Source organism: Microtus pennsylvanicus, chromosome 6 (assembly GCF_037038515.1).
Source record: "Microtus pennsylvanicus isolate mMicPen1 chromosome 6, mMicPen1.hap1, whole genome shotgun sequence".
NCBI classification, from domain to species: Eukaryota; Metazoa; Chordata; class Mammalia; order Rodentia; family Cricetidae; genus Microtus; species Microtus pennsylvanicus.
The window spans coordinates 49,786,838-49,802,156 of NC_134584.1; the positions used below are offsets into that span (position 1 = coordinate 49,786,838).

General features: G+C 43.9%; 1 protein-coding gene across 1 annotated transcript; it reads left to right on the forward strand.

Moving 5' to 3' along the window:
- Positions 1–2,874: 2,874 nt before the first annotated feature.
- Ccnb1 (cyclin B1) lies at positions 2,875–11,595 on the forward strand. Its single transcript, XM_075976177.1, has 9 exons — positions 2,875–3,033; positions 3,509–3,679; positions 3,773–3,922; positions 5,648–5,830; positions 8,303–8,461; positions 8,673–8,909; positions 9,349–9,489; positions 10,076–10,186; positions 10,459–11,595. The coding sequence occupies exons 1-9, from the start codon at positions 3,013–3,015 to the stop codon at positions 10,564–10,566; spliced, it is 1,281 nt and encodes a 426-aa protein (XP_075832292.1). The 5' UTR covers positions 2,875–3,012; the 3' UTR covers positions 10,567–11,595.
- Positions 11,596–15,319: the final 3,724 nt, after the last annotated feature.

A 15,319-nucleotide genomic window follows, 5' to 3' on the forward strand; every position in this document is an offset into this window, starting at 1 on the left:
GGAAATTCACCGTGAGTCTGCGCTGGAGAAGGGAGCTCAAACATAGGTTTAAGCCAATAGGCAGTCTTTATCAGCTGACCAGAGACTACACTGGGAATTCAGGATCGCAGTGTAGCCCTGAGTCTTTCTCAGGCTGAGCGTTTAAGCACAAAACATATCTTGGGTTAATAGCTACTGTTAGACACTAAGAGAGGGCCAGTCATTGTCTTCAGGTGAGTACCACCAAGGAGCCCACCAGGCGCCAATGAAAACTCATGGTCACACAGATGATCCTGAATAAGTTCAGTAGGTCTTTCTTTTCTTTCTTTCCTCCCTCCCTCCCTCCCTCCCTTCCTTTCTTAAGATAGAGCCTCATTACATAGCCCTAACTGGCCTGAAATTCTCTGTGTAGATCAGGCTGGCTTCAAACTCTTAGAGAAATGCTTGCCTCTGCCTCCCAAGTGCTCGGATTAAAAGTATTGACCACCACACCTGGTTTAAACTCAGTAGGCCTTTCAAAACAAAACCAACAAAAAACCCCACAAAAAAGTCAAGGCTTGCAGGGAGCAGGACGGGGTGGGGGACTAAGACTGGAGGGACAGCAGAGAGGGTAAGGGGCTATAATAATCAAAACGGCTTTATTCATGAAATTGGCAAAGAACAAACTCAATAAGGTTTTTTTTTTTCCTTTTTGGTGAGTGACTTAATCTGACTGGGATCCATTCGCAGCACCACAAAAGAAAATCAGCAAAGTCAAAGCACTACACACTCGCACAATAGCTAAAGTTGAAAACTTTAGCATCAGTTGACAAGGATGTGAAACAACAGGAACTCTTGTTTGTTGCACGGACATGGGAAATGACATGCATGGAGCCATGAATACTAATCCCAGTACTCAGGAGGCAGAGGCAGGAGGATTGCAGTAAATTTGAGTCCAGTCTGGTCTACACAAACAGGGTGTAGTCAGGCCAGTCAGAGTTGTTTCAAAAGAAAGGGGCAGCCAGTAGATGGGCCAGTGGAAAAAGACACCTACCACCGAGCATAACAACCTGGGTTTGATCCACTGGACCCACAACCATCCACACGGGCGCCTATGGGACCATTGGCAGTTAATGGTTGCTGGGAGAGAGGTTTTGATGTAGCCACTGAAAAGTTGCCTATGCGTTGTAAATAACACCTTCCCCATGCTATGCAATCAACCCTAATTCAACTCAGCCACACACAAAACAGAGAAAAAGCATTGCCACAACTCCCAGTTGCTTGGTCCTTGGTGGGACACGCCTTTAATCCCAACATTCAGGAAATTGAGGTAGGAAGATCACTACACATTCCAACGCCAGCCTCAGACACGTAGTCTTCCAAGCCAGAGTGAGCTATGATAAGACTTGTCTCAAACCAAGCTTTTGTGCGTGCACACAGAGAGGAGTGTGGTAGGTTCAGGGATATAGTATTTGCTTACTGAATATATTAATTTGTATAGCAAGGATTTCTAGAGGGCTGGGGATACAGCTCCACTGGCAGTGTTTACCCCGCATGCTCGAAAGCGCGGCTTCAATCTCCAGCGTGATGTAAAGTCGGTGCTGTGGTGTACACTTGCTATCCCCACCCTGAGGAGGTGGAGGGAGAATTGGAGATTTAAAAGCATTCGCAGCTCAAGCTTGAGATCCTAGTCAAAAATAAATAAAGACTCATTAGGGTTACTGAAAACTAAGGTGGAAAAAAAGTTTATGAAGTTAATAAAGAGCATAAGGTAAAAGAATGGAGAGTTGCATTAGGGATTCCTCTTAAAGAAGTAGATTTTCTTTTTGGTTTTTTGAGACAGGTTTCTCTGTAGCTTCGGGGCCTGTCCTGGAACTAGACCAGACTGAACTCACAGAGACACCCCCCCCCCATCTCTGCCTCCTGTAAACAAATAGATTTTACTTATTTTTTATTTACTTATTTTTTTAATTATTTATTATTTATACAGTGTTCTGTCTGCATGCCAGAAGAGGGAACCAGATCAAATTACAGATGGTTGTGAGCTACCATATGGTTGCTGGGAATTGAACTCAGGACCTCTGGAAGAGCAGCCAGTGCTTTTAACCTCTGAGCCATCTCCCCAGCCCCATTATTTACTTATTTTTGAAGTAATTGTAAGCTTACAGCAAAATTGAGCAGAAGGTACATTATCTTTTACCACTGGGGCAGAAACTGTGAGGGTGATATTTTAATTTGTTTAATTATAACAACTATTTATTATGTATATGTGTGCTATAACTTCATGCTGTAAATCTCAAATATCTATCCCAGATAGCTGTTGGAATAATCTTTTTCTTTTTGGTTTTTCTTTTTTTTTTTCTTCTCTGTAGCTTTGGAGCCTGTCCTCAAACTAGCTCTTGTAGACCAGGCTGGCCTCTAACTCACAAAGATCCACCTGCCTCTGCCTCCCGAGTGCTGGGATTATAGGCCAGTGCTACCACAGCCCGGCGTCGTTTTGGTTTTTCAAAGTAAGATTTCTCTGTGTAGCCCTAGCTGTCCTGGGATTCTCTCTGTAAACTAGACTGGCCTCGAACTCACATTCTCCTGCCTCTGCCTCACGAGTGCTGGGATTAAAGGAGGGTAAGAAACAATAGTAGGGCGTCTCCTAGGCTAGCATAGACTGCACAAAGTAGACTGCACACAAGTAGGCAATTGCACACCATGCCTACCTAAGGCAGGTGGCCGCACAGCAGGGAGTGCGCAGGCGCCGAGCCTGAGCTCGCGTGGGGTGGACCGGGCTGCGGGGGTCGCAACGTGGCTCTGGCCCCGCCCCCGCCGAATGTGGTCGCGGGATCGCCCAGGAAACGCATTCTGCGGGAACTTGCAGCGCCAATGGGAAGAGAGCGAGTGCCACGAACGGACCAATGAGGAGCGAGCGGCCCGGGGTTTAAACCCAGGCCCGGCAGACTCCTCTCGGCTTGCTGCGGAGGAACGGCTGTTGGTGTCTGCCTTTGGCTAGCCAGAAGTGGGCTCTTTGCTGCTGGTCGCTGAGCCTCTTCTACAGGAGGAGCCATGGCGCTCAGGGTCACTAGGGTGAGCCGGGCGGGGGCTGCGATCGTCGGCGCGGTCTTCTACCGCGGCGACCAGGCGAGGGAGGGGGGTCCCGGGGGGTCCCGGGCGAGGTGGGGGAGCGAAGGATCGGCTGGATGGTGGAAAAGATCTCTGAATCTATCTGGGCATAAGGACTGGGAGGAATGCACGGTGTACTTTTGTGATGAAGGCCCCAGAGCGAGCACTTTGCTTTCCCAGAGTGCTATCTACAGCTGAGGCTTTTGTGTTTTTTTCTTTCCGATGTAAATTCACGGTCTTTAGGATGGCATAAGGGGAAGTTGGGTAATAGGTGAGTGTAAAAAATCCGGGTGGAAACTCGGCGTGGCACGGCCCGAGGCTAGACCCTAGAATCCTGGCTTTCCCTCAGGGAGCCTCAGTTGAGTCTGTCCTTAATTAACGCTTGATTTCCTGGGGCCTCCATGAGTCCGCTCTCAAGTGATTTTTAACTTTTTTTCAGAGCACGAAACTTAACACGGAAAATAAGGCCAAGGTCAGCATGGCAGGCGCCAAGCGTGTGCCTGTGGCAATTGCTGCAGCCTCCAAGCCTGGGCTGAGACCAAGAACCGCTCTCGGAGATATTGGTAACAAAGTCAGCGAACAGGCACAGGCCAGACTGCCTCTGAAAAAGGTAACTATCTTCCTGGCCCAGCTGTCCTGAAAGAGCCTGACTTCCAGCTGTCACCCTTGGGAAAACCTTCTGTTTTCTCCATTCTGTCCATAGGAACTAAAAACTTCAGTTACTGGGAAAGTTTCAGCCAAAATCCCACCAAAACTTCTGGAGAAGGTTCCTGTGAGTGAGCCAGAGGTGGAAATTACTGAGCCTGAGCCTGAACCTGTTATGGAAGAAAAGCTTTCTCCTGAACCTATTTTGGTAAACACAGCATTTTTAAAACATCTCATTTCTTCTTTGACGCATTTCTCTCTGATACACACGGCAGCATTTAAGTATCTAAATATTATTGAGTGCTTATCAAAAGCCTTTACTGTGCACTAACACACTCTGGAGTAGGTATTAGCTATAATTAAGATGGTGGCAGATAAATGTGACTTTGTTTTGTGTAGACAGGGTCTCACTGCTGCTGGAGGGCCTGGAACTTGGAGGTTTGATTGCCTCCTGAGATCTGGGGTCAAGGGTGGGCACCATCATTTTTCTCTGTGTCTGTGTAGCCATCGCTGTCCTAACCTCTGGTGCTAGGATGAAGCAAATGGGTCAGATCTTTTCATTGCTTTATGTGTAGTTTCCTGAAGCAAAGGTTTTTGTTATAGTGCAGTAAGTCCAACTCTGTCTGAAATTAACAGAATGAAGCAGAGATGTGCTCATGAAACTTTTACTCTCTAATATGGCCACTAAATTAATAAATCTTAATTAATTTATTAGAGTAAATTTTTTTCAGACAGAAAATAAGATGAGTTGCCGGGCAGTGGTGGCGCACCCCTTTAATCCCAGGGAGTTCAAGGCCAGTCTGGTCTACAAGAGCTAGTTCCAGGACAGGAACCAAAAGCTACGGAGAAACCCTGTCTCGAAAATTCAAAAAAAAAAAAGAAAAGAAGATGAGTTAAATAGGGTGTGTGGTGGTGCAGCCTCTAATCCCTGCACTCTGGAGCAGAGGCTGGCGGATCTCTGAGTTCAAGGCCAGCCTAGTTGATTAGCAAGGTCCAGGCCAGCCAGGGCTACATATAGTGAGACCCTAATCAAAGGGGAAAAATGAGGTTTTGACTGGGATCGTAGCGCTGTCTGTTAGTTTTTCCTTTGACTTCCTTTATGTGTGTGTGCGCGTCTGTATTAGGCCAGAAGAGGGTCCCTTGGAGCTGGAGCCGCCCAATGTGGGTGCTAGGTTCTGAATTCTGGTCCTCATGGTGGAGCAGCAAGGGTTCCCTAATTGTGAGCCATCTTCAGCCCCAAACCCTCGTTCTCAAAAAAACAAAAACCAAAAAGTTTTTTACATTATGTTTTGTGTATGAGTGCACACTTGTAGAGGTCAGAAGATACCTTTTAAGTCAGTTTTTCCACCACATGGGGCCTGGGGGTTGATTCAAGTTGTTAAGCTTGGCAAGCAGACACATTTACCCATCTTGCCCAGTTCCTCCTGTTTTAAACTGGCTTAGTTTAAATTGGGATTTTTACTTTGAATGAATCCAGATCTCACTATCGAAACCTGACTGACGTGCAGTTTGCTATGGAGACCAGGCTGTCTTCAGGTCACAGAGATCTGCCTCCCACGTGCCCAGATTAAAGGCATATACCACCATGCCTGGCTCTGGAATGTCTTTTTTAAGATTTACTTTTCATGGGCAGGGCAGGGGTTTGCACTTGAATTCAGTGCTCAAGGAGGCCAGAAGAGGGCATCATATCCTGGAGCTGGAATTGTGAGTCAACCTGGTCCTGCATAAAAACAGGATGCCCTTGGCAAAAAATCAAGTGCTCTTTACAGCTAAGCCATCTCTCCTGCCCAGTATATACTTTTAATAATGCTTTTTCCTTTAGTGAAATGAATTACATTTATTTAGAATGATTTCTTGGGATTGAGGATACCAATACTGACTTTCCCAGACTATAGCAAGTTCTCTTTGTTTCATGGAGTCTCTCCTTTTTAAGGTTGATAATCCTTCTCCAAGCCCAATGGAAACATCTGGATGTGCCCCTGCAGAAGAATATTTGTGTCAGGCTTTCTCTGATGTAATTCTTGCCGTGAGTGATGTGGATGCAGATGATGGAGCTGACCCAAACCTCTGTAGTGAATATGTGAAAGACATATATGCTTATCTCAGACAACTGGAGGTCAGTATTGTTACAGTCTGCTTTTACTAAATGCTTCTAGGAGCTAAGTTTATTAAAAACTGTTTTCTTTCTTTCTTTTTTTTTTTTTTTAGACCAGATTTCCCTGTGTGCCCTGGCTGTCCTGGAACTGGCTCTGTAGACCAGGCTGGCCTCAAAAAGTTGTACGCCAGCCAGGCATTGGTGGCCTGCCTTTAATCCCAGCATTTGGGAGGCAGAGGCATGCTGGCCTCTGAGTTTGAGAGTGAGTTCCAGGCCATCTAGGGCCCACACAGAAACGTCTTGAAAAAGTAAAAACAGTGTGTGTGTGTGTGTGTGTGTGTGTATACATACGTGCATGTATGCTCATGCAAATGCATGCCCTTGGAGGTCAGAGGCAGCAAATTCCTCCTGGAGCTGACTTGCACTAATTGTGAACAGTTGGTGTCGGTGATGGGAAAGAAACTCGTGTCCTTTTACAAGAGCAGTACCCAGCTGGGTGGGGGTGGTGGTGGTGCTCGCCTTTACTAAAGAAAGACATAAATGCATTTGGGAGGCAGAGGCAGGTGGATCTCTGAGTTCAAGACTCGCCTGGTCTACAGGACAGGCTCCAAAGCTACACAGAGAAACTCTGTCTTGAAAAAACAAAAAGAGAAGTACCCACCTAATGACAGAGCTCCTCCTGAAAATACTACAGTCTGTATGTAACTCTAGTAGTTTGGAGGTGTCATCACTTTTGGTCACCTACCTATAGCAGTTTTCATTGAATACTTTTAGTCGGGCCTATTAATGTATATAAGAAATTTTTGCTGGGTGGTGGTGGCGCACGCCTTTAATCCCAGCACTTGGGAGGCAGAGGCAGGCGGATCTCTGATTCGAGGCCAGCCTGGTCTGTAAGAGCTAGTTCCAGGACAGAAACCCTGTCTGGAAAAACAACAAAACCAAAAAAAGTTGTATACCATCAATTCAGCAATTAGATATTTTTATCAACAACACACTTGAAATTTCTTCGCAATAGATAACACTTGAAATTCTGTTTTGAAACAGTAGAAATAGTCACTAAGTCCATGAAGTGGACTTGTCACACGAATACAGCATTTCTGTGTTGGGGAGATACCGCTATGCAGACACATCACAGGTGGTTTGAGGAGGAGGTTGATGAAGATGTTAAAGGGCTATAGCTGTCCCAACACGAGGTGTGTTAATCAGTGTGCTTGGCGGGGAAACTATTTCATGTGTCCAAAAGGAGCACACTCAAAAAATTCAAGTTGTTTTGTCAATTTTGGCTGCTTGGAAAACTTAATGGCATTACCCTTTCACCTCTTTAAACAAGACAGTTCTTCTAATGTAGCTTCATCACATTGCCACCCCGAAGCCTAGGAACAAAGTACAGGACCTTGGGCGTGCTAAGTGGGTGCTTAAGCCCTGAATTGTATCCCCAGCATTGTCGGGTTACCATTGGTCTATCCAGTCTCTTGTCCTTGTGACAGGGTGGTTGTGGCTGTGCTTATGTGGAGGTCAACAGTTGGTTCTCCTTCCGCCTTGACATCAGCACTTTACCCATTAAAGCCATCTTCTTGGCTCCCATTCCTTTTGACATCTATATTTTCTAAGGGAATCTGCAGTAAGATACCTGTCCAGGCGTGCTGTCTGTTAATTCTTGTTAATACTAAAAGGTTTTTGTTTTATATTTGTTTTCTAACTGCAGAATTGAATTTGGCAGTTGAACATAGTGGTCCTTGATGCCTTATTTTCTTTATGCTATGTTGGTGATTTGAATTTATAACTTAAAGCAAGATTCTAGCTGGTCTAAAACTTTCACGATTATTTTTTCTATATCACAAAGCTTAGGTTCTATAGTACCAATCTTTTTTTTTTTTTTTTGGTTTTGTTTTTTGTATTTTTTTTTTTTTGAGACAGGGTTTCTCTGTAGCTTTGGAACCTATCCTGGAACTAGCTCTGTGTAGACCAGGCTGGCCTTGAACTCACAGATCTGCCTGCTTCTGCCTCCCAAGTGCTGGGATTAAAGGCGTGCGCCACCACCACCCAGCTATAGTACTAATTTTGAATGAAGATGAATCAAATCTATATTGGTAGGAACTGACAACAGGTGCAAAGATGTGGGCCTGCAGTACCACTGGCTAATTGAATGTCACAGTGTCTTCAAAATATGAAGTCTGTCACACTCTTCTAATCCTTTCTTTTTTTTTAAATTAATTTATTTATTACGTATACACGTATGCCTGCAGGCCAGAAGAGGGCACCAGATCTCATTACAGATGGTTGTGAACCACCATGTGGTTACTGGGAATTGAATTCAGGACCTTTGGAAGAGCAGGCAATGCTCTTAACCACTGAGCCATCTCTCCAGCCCCTAATCCTTACTTTCTTAGTGAAGTTTTGCCCAGAGCTGTTTTATGTTAATTAACTGGTCTTTGTTGTCATTAATGGTACATAGAGTGGTGCCTCTAGGCTAACCGACATTTTCTTTTGCAGGAAGAACAGTCAGTTAGACCAAAATACTTACTGGGCCGTGAAGTCACTGGAAACATGAGAGCGATCCTAATTGACTGGCTGATCCAGGTTCAGATGAAATTTAGGCTGCTACAGGAGACCATGTACATGACTGTTTCCATTATTGACCGGTTCATGCAGGTGTGTATGATTCAGTAATTGCGAGTTCTCCATGCCTGAGTTCTGTGAGAGCCTTGCGGGGTGGGAAGTGGACACTGGCAGTTGAACCCAGGTCCCAGACATGGTGGCCAGATACCTTAACCACTGAGCCTGAAACAAATAGCTTTCCAGGGAGATGAGGTGTGGCCAGTTGATGTTCAAGTCCATATTGTTCATTAACATTCCAATACAGGATAATTGTGTGCCCAAGAAGATGCTGCAGCTGGTTGGTGTGACCGCTATGTTTATTGCAAGTAAATATGAAGAAATGTACCCTCCAGAAATAGGTGACTTTGCTTTTGTGACTAACAACACTTACACCAAGCACCAAATCAGACAGATGGAAATGAAGATTCTGAGAGTTCTAAACTTCAGTTTGGGTCGCCCTCTGCCTCTACACTTCCTCCGTAGAGCATCTAAAATTGGAGAGGTACAGATTACTTGAAATTTTTGCTTTGCCACATTAGATAATACAGATGCTGACTTAGATAAGTGGCTAACTACATGGGAGAAGGATATGGCTGTTACTATTTATAATCAACCTCTGTATTGTTTGGTTGCTTACTCTTTTTAATCTATAATGTATATAGTGTTCTGGGCACCAGATCTCATTGTAGATGGGTGTGAGCCATCATGTGGTTGCTGGGAATTGAACTCAGGACTCAGAACAGCAGTCAGTTCTCTTAACCTCTGAGCCATCTCTCCAGTCCAAGGTCGCTTACTCCTAAGACCTTCTGTGGGCCTTTGTATTTGAGAGTGTGCAGTCACAGATGGTACAGAGAGTGTGTAGTCACAGATAGGCCTTGCTTTGTAAGTGACTGCTGAAGTAAAGCTCTGCCAGAGAGGCTCAGCATGTGGCTCTGTTCCAGGTTGATGTTGAACAGCATACTTTGGCCAAATACCTCATGGAGCTCACAATGCTGGACTACGACATGGTGCACTTTCCTCCTTCTCAAATTGCAGCTGGAGCTTTTTGCTTAGCACTGAAGATCCTTGACAACGGTGAATGGGTAAGCTGTCTCTCCCAAACCCAAGCTTTCGATTGTAAATGGCCTTTGAATGCACACCTCCTCAGCCCTTAAGACGCTTTTGCGCCTAAACAGGAATGTGATGTGAAGGCTTCCATTTCTTCAGCTTTCCTCTTAGGATAACACCCTTTTGGAGTCTGCTTAAAATCCTTGCACACATGGAAGCTAAGCCAAGTGGTCTAAAACCCATTCACATTGTTATGTACCAGATGCTATCCTGACCTTGGGGTAGAGAAACCAGCAGCTACAATGCTGTGGTTAGATTTAGAGCACAGGCTCTTGCAGAAGCATACCTGGGCAAAGAGATGACTTAGATTTCAGCTGTGATTACCATGCACTATCCCCCTGCCGGACTCGTGAATAGCATCTGGAAAGTTTTATGAATGACTGGTGTTTTAACGTGTTTTTGGCTGGACAATGGTAGCGCACACCTTTAATCCCAGCATTCTGAAGGCACAGGCAGGCAGATCTCTGTGAGTTCAACAACAGACTGGTCTACAGAGCTAGTTCCAGGACAGGCTCAAGCTACAGAGAAACCCTGTCTCAAACCGTGTTTTTGCTGTCTTAGACACCGACTCTGCAGCACTACCTGTCCTACACTGAAGAATCCCTTTTGCCTGTTATGCAGCACCTGGCTAAGAATATCGTCACAGTGAACCGCGGCCTTACAAAGCACATGGTGAGTTAACTGAAATCTTAATTAAAGGTTAAGACCTTTAATTCTGCTGGTTGGTGGTGGCGCACACCTTTATCCCAGCACTTGGGAGGCAAAGGCAGGGGGTTCGAGGCTAGCCTGGTCTACAAGAGCTAGTTCCAGGACAGGCACCAAACAAAGCTACAATCTCTTTTCTCCCTCCAACCCCTCCAGTGCACACACCCCATTGGGAGGGTTTCTGTTTTCTTTCTTATATAGTTCTTATATAGTTCTTATATAGTTCTTCTCTCTTACAGACTGTCAAGAATAAGTATGCAACAGCCAAGCATGCCAAGATCAGCACTCTGGCACAGCTGAATTGTACACTGGTTCAAAATTTGTCCAAGGCTGTGGCAAAGGCATAACTCAAGTAGACCACCACTACACCCGCAAATGCGATTGGCACCATGTGCCGCCTGTACATAGTGTACGTACATTGTTTGTGTGTTCTTCAATAAAGGTCATTTTACTTCATAGCTCACCTCATTTGAATGGTTTGCTTCTGACTCTAGGATAACAAAAGTTGTCGTTTAGGAATTTTTTTTTCTTATTTTTTGTATCTTTTTTCTGTTTTTCATTTAGGAATATTTTTAAAACTGGTTTTACTTTAACAGGGGATCCAAGCAATGTATATAATTGTAGCCTATGTTTATATACCTTTTATGTGTCCTGATCATGTCTTAAGTCAACCTGCAAAGTCCTCTGCCTAGCTCTGGTTTCAACTGTATATCTACCGGCTTGTCCTTAGTTCCGTTTTCTTCAGGTGGTTGCTGCCCTTCACCATCTCTTGAGCTATGGACTTTCATAGCTGAAACCCAGGTTTTTGTGTGTAATTATTTATTTGTTCTTAATTGACTTGGAAAATAGGATGTTTAAAACTAAAGATATCTTCTAAAAGAACTTGCCCCTCAGTCTCAATGTCCTGTATAAATGTAATCATGCATGTGTTAACAAGGAAATATTTTTAATATGGGTTCATTTTTCCCAACAATGCCATTCACTGCCTATATTGCATTCATAGTGTGCATTTTGTACTGTATGTATTCAGTCTTCCCTTCAAAGACATTCGGACTGCATTCTCTCATTGCCTCTGTTATACATAGTACTGCTAAATGCTGTTTTGTGCTTTGCTTCACCTTATACGTAGCAGCTTTCCTAGGGGGAGTATGCTTCAAATTCTGACACAGCTGGATAAGACCAAGGTGCCACTTCCTCTCTTTCTTCTGTCTTGTGACTCTGGCAAAAATCATGTCTCTTTCTGTTTTAATTCATACATCCAGTAAGAAAGTTGAATAAAATTTTATTAATGGAAAGCTTTCCCAATTTTCCCATTTGCCCTTTTGACTGTTTGTTTTCCTTTGCTGTATAGAAACTTCATGTTGCTAATAAACATCTTTGCCTTCAAATACCGACTTGTGAGTTTAAGGCCAGACCCTGTCTCAAAATTTGTTTTTCTTTTTTTTTTTTTTTGGTTTTTCGAGACAGGGTTTCTCTGTGGCTTTGGAGCCTGTCCTGGAACTAGCTCTTGTAGACCGGCTGGTCTCGAACTCACAGAGATCCGCCTGCCTCTGCCTCCCAAGTGCTGAGATTAAAGGCCTGCGCCACCACCGCCCGGCTCAAAATTTGTTTTTCTAAAATGCTTTCTCTTTTAGGTGTATATTTCCTTAGTAAACTGTAAGCGGTATGATGGAGGTCACTGTGATAAAACATCTTAGGTGACAATGGCCTCTGATCTAATTGAAGGGTTGTGTACTGAGTTTTAGGAGTTTGTGGGGCCAGATACAGCTTGACTACTTACAAGTGCTTGGTGGTGTCAAATATTTGCCGCATGAACTTTGAGGTTGTTTGGTTGCCAGTACATGGTTTTACCTGTGTGCTAGCTTAGAGTACACTGGCATATATTTTCCCATTTGGAAACTTCTTGTTGAGCCTTCACTATAAAATCCTGAGTTTCCTCAAGCTTATTGCTGTGATTTTACTTTTTACTACTTTTCCATTCTATTTTTTTTATTGATATTTATTGAGCTCTACATTTTTCTCTGCTCCCCTCCCTGTCTCTCCCCTCTGCACTCCAGCCCTCCCCCAAGGTCCCCTTGCTCCCAATTTACTCAGGAGATTTTTTTTTTTTTTTGATTTTTCAAGACGGGGTTTCTCCGTAGTTTTTGGTGCCTGTCCTGGAACTAGCTCTTGTAGATCAGGCTGGCCTCGAACTCACAGAGATCTGCCTGTCTCTGCCTCCCGAGTGCTGGGATTAAAGGCGTGCGCCACCACTGCCTGGCTACTCAGGAGATCTTTTTCTACTTCCCATGTAGATAAGATCTGCGCAAGTCTCTGTTAGTGTCCTCAGTGTTGTATAAGTTCTCTGGGATTATGGTTTGTAGGCTGGCTTTCTTTGCTTTGTTTTAAAAACCACCTATGAGTGACTACATATGATAATTGTCTTTCTGTGTCTGGGTTACCTCATTTAAAATAATGTTTTCTAGCTCCATTTTCCTGCAAAATTCAAGCTGTCATTTTTTTCTGCTGTGTAGTACTCCATTGTGTAAATGTACCATATTTTCCTTATCCATTCTTTGGTTGAGGAGCATTTAGGTTGTTTTCAGTTTCTGGCTATGACAAAGCTGCTATGAACATGGTTGAGCAAATGTCCTTGTGGCATGATTGAGCATCCTTTGGATATATACCCAAAAGTGGTATTACTGGGTCTTGAGGAAGCTTGTTTCCTAATTTTCTGAGTAATTGCCACACTGACATCCAAAGGGGTTGTATCAGCTTGCATTCTCACCAGCAATGCAGAAGTGTTCCCTTTACCCCACAACCTCTCCAGCATAAGTTGTCATCAGTGTTTTTGATCTTCATTCTTTCAGGTGTAAGATGGAATTTCAGAGTTGTTTCAATTTGCATTTCTCTGACTAAGGATGTTGAACATTTCCTTAAGTATCTTTCCACCATTTTAGATTCCTCTGTTGAGTTCTCTGTTTGGGTCTGTACTCCATTTTTTTTGTTGTTGTTGTTGTTGGATTATGTGTTCTTTTGGTGTCCAATTTCTTGAGTTCTTGTATATTCTGGAGATCAGACCTCTGTCTAATTAATGTGGGGTTAGTGAAGATCTTTTCCCATTCTATAGGCTGTCATTTTGTCTTGTTGACTGTGTCCTTTGCTTTACAGAAGCTTTTCCGTTTCAGGAGGTCCCATTTATTGTTTCTCTCAGTGTCTGTGCTGCTGGGCTATATTTAGGAAGTGGTCTCATGTGCCAATGCACTTCCTACTTTCTCTTCTATAAAAGGTTCATTTGGCTGGCTTTATGTTGAGGTCTTTGATCCATTTGGACTTGAGTTTTGTGCATGGTGATATATATGGGTCTATTTTCATTCTTCTATATGTTGATATCCAGTTATGCCAGTACCATTTGTTTTTTTAAATATTTATTTATTATGTATACAGTATTCTCAGTAATTTGTCTGCAGGCCAGAAGAGGGCACCAGATCTCATTACAGATGGCTGTGAGCCACCATGTGGTTGCCGGGAATTGAACTCAGGACCTTTGGAAGAGCAGGCAATGCTCTTAACCTTTGAGCCACCTCTCCAGCCCGCCAGTACCATTTGTTAAATATGCTTTTTTCCATTTGCTGTTTTTTGCTTCTTTGCGATACTTTTTTAAATTAGAATATAATTACATAGCCGGGCGATGGTGGCGCACGCCTTTAATCCCAGCACTCGGGAGGCAGAGGCAGGCAGATCTCTGTGAGTTCGAGACCAGCCTGGTCTACAGAGCTAGTTCCAGGACAGGCTCCAAAGCCACAGAGAAACCCTGTCTCGAAAAAAAAAAAAAGAATATAATTACATAATTTTCCTTTACCTTTCTTCAACTTCTCCCATGTTAATGCTCCCCTTACATTCTCAAATTTACGGCCTCTGACTTTATATATATGTTTCTATGTTCATAAAGTAATATGCTTAGACTGTATAATGTTACTTGTGTGTATAGTTTCAGCACTGACCATTTTGGTATTAGAGATGAACTAGAGAACCTCCTAGGGAAGACTTCTGTCATTTTCAGCATTCCTTCGTTTCCTGTAGTTAGACAACTACAGGTTGGGACCCACCTGAGTTTCCCCCTTCCGTGTGAGCATGTCTGGCGTCATGTTGTTGAGACTTCATGGATGTAGCTTCCCTAACTTTTCATGGGGACAGACTCAGTCTTCCTGTTCACTGACTTTTAGCAATATTTATGCCCCCTCTTCAGTGTCTCTTGAGTGAGCCTTAAGTGAGTTGGGGTGGGACACTACAAGATAACTTGCTCTGAACTGTGAGAGGTTGTGGTTTTCTGTGGGTACAAGATAAGAATTTAGAACGCTGGCGCACGCCTTTAATCCCAGCACTCGGGAGGCAGAGGCAGGCGGATCTCTGTGAGTTCGAGACCAGCCTGGTCTACAGAGCTAGTTCCAGGACAGGCTCCAAAGCCACAGAGAAACCCTGTCTCGAAAAACCAAAAAAAAAAAAAAAAAAAAAAAAAAAAAAAAGAATTTAGAACGCAGTGCTTCTAACAGCTGTCTCCAGCTGGCCTGGCTCTCAGTGTTTCCTCACCCTCCTAAATGCTGGAATTACAGTGCTTCACAGCCTGCCTTAGGTTTGTTTCTATTGGTATGGGGGGAGGGGTGGCATAACTCAGGTCTCATATGCTTGTAATTTAATCACCACCCAGTAAAGATTTTAAATCTTGAATTTTTGAGAATTTGGTATAAGGTGTTTTGTTCCAATTTGCCACCCCAATCCCTTCCAACCCAACTTTGTATCCTGGGATCTGAGTTTTAAATTTATTCTAACACCCTCTCCCACCCCTGGGTTTCTGTAGCCATAGCTGTCCTGGAACTCACTCAGACCAACCTGACTTTTTTTTTTTTTTTTTGTCTCTACCTCCCAAGTGCTAGGATTAAAGGTATGGTTCCCACCACCCATGTGGGGGTAGCTCTGTATAACAGCCCTAGCTGTCCTGGAACTAGCTCCATAGATCAGGCTGGCTTCAAACTCAAGAAGATCCAAAAGACATGCACTTTAAACAGAAACTAACAGGACAGGCAAGGTGTGATCTACTTGGAATAGCAAGAGAGAACATCC

What these genes read in the sequence shown, in the direction of transcription:
- Ccnb1 (XM_075976177.1), top strand. Translation starts at nt 3,013, where the DNA reads ATGGCGCTCAGGGTCACTAGG. An exon ending in CTTATCTCAGACAACTGGAG is followed by an intron (nt 5,831 to 8,302) that starts GTCAGTATTGTT and finishes TTTCTTTTGCAG; the next exon opens with GAAGAACAGTCAGTTAGACC. An exon ending in GCGGCCTTACAAAGCACATG is followed by an intron (nt 10,187 to 10,458) that starts GTGAGTTAACTG and finishes TCTCTCTTACAG; the next exon opens with ACTGTCAAGAATAAGTATGC.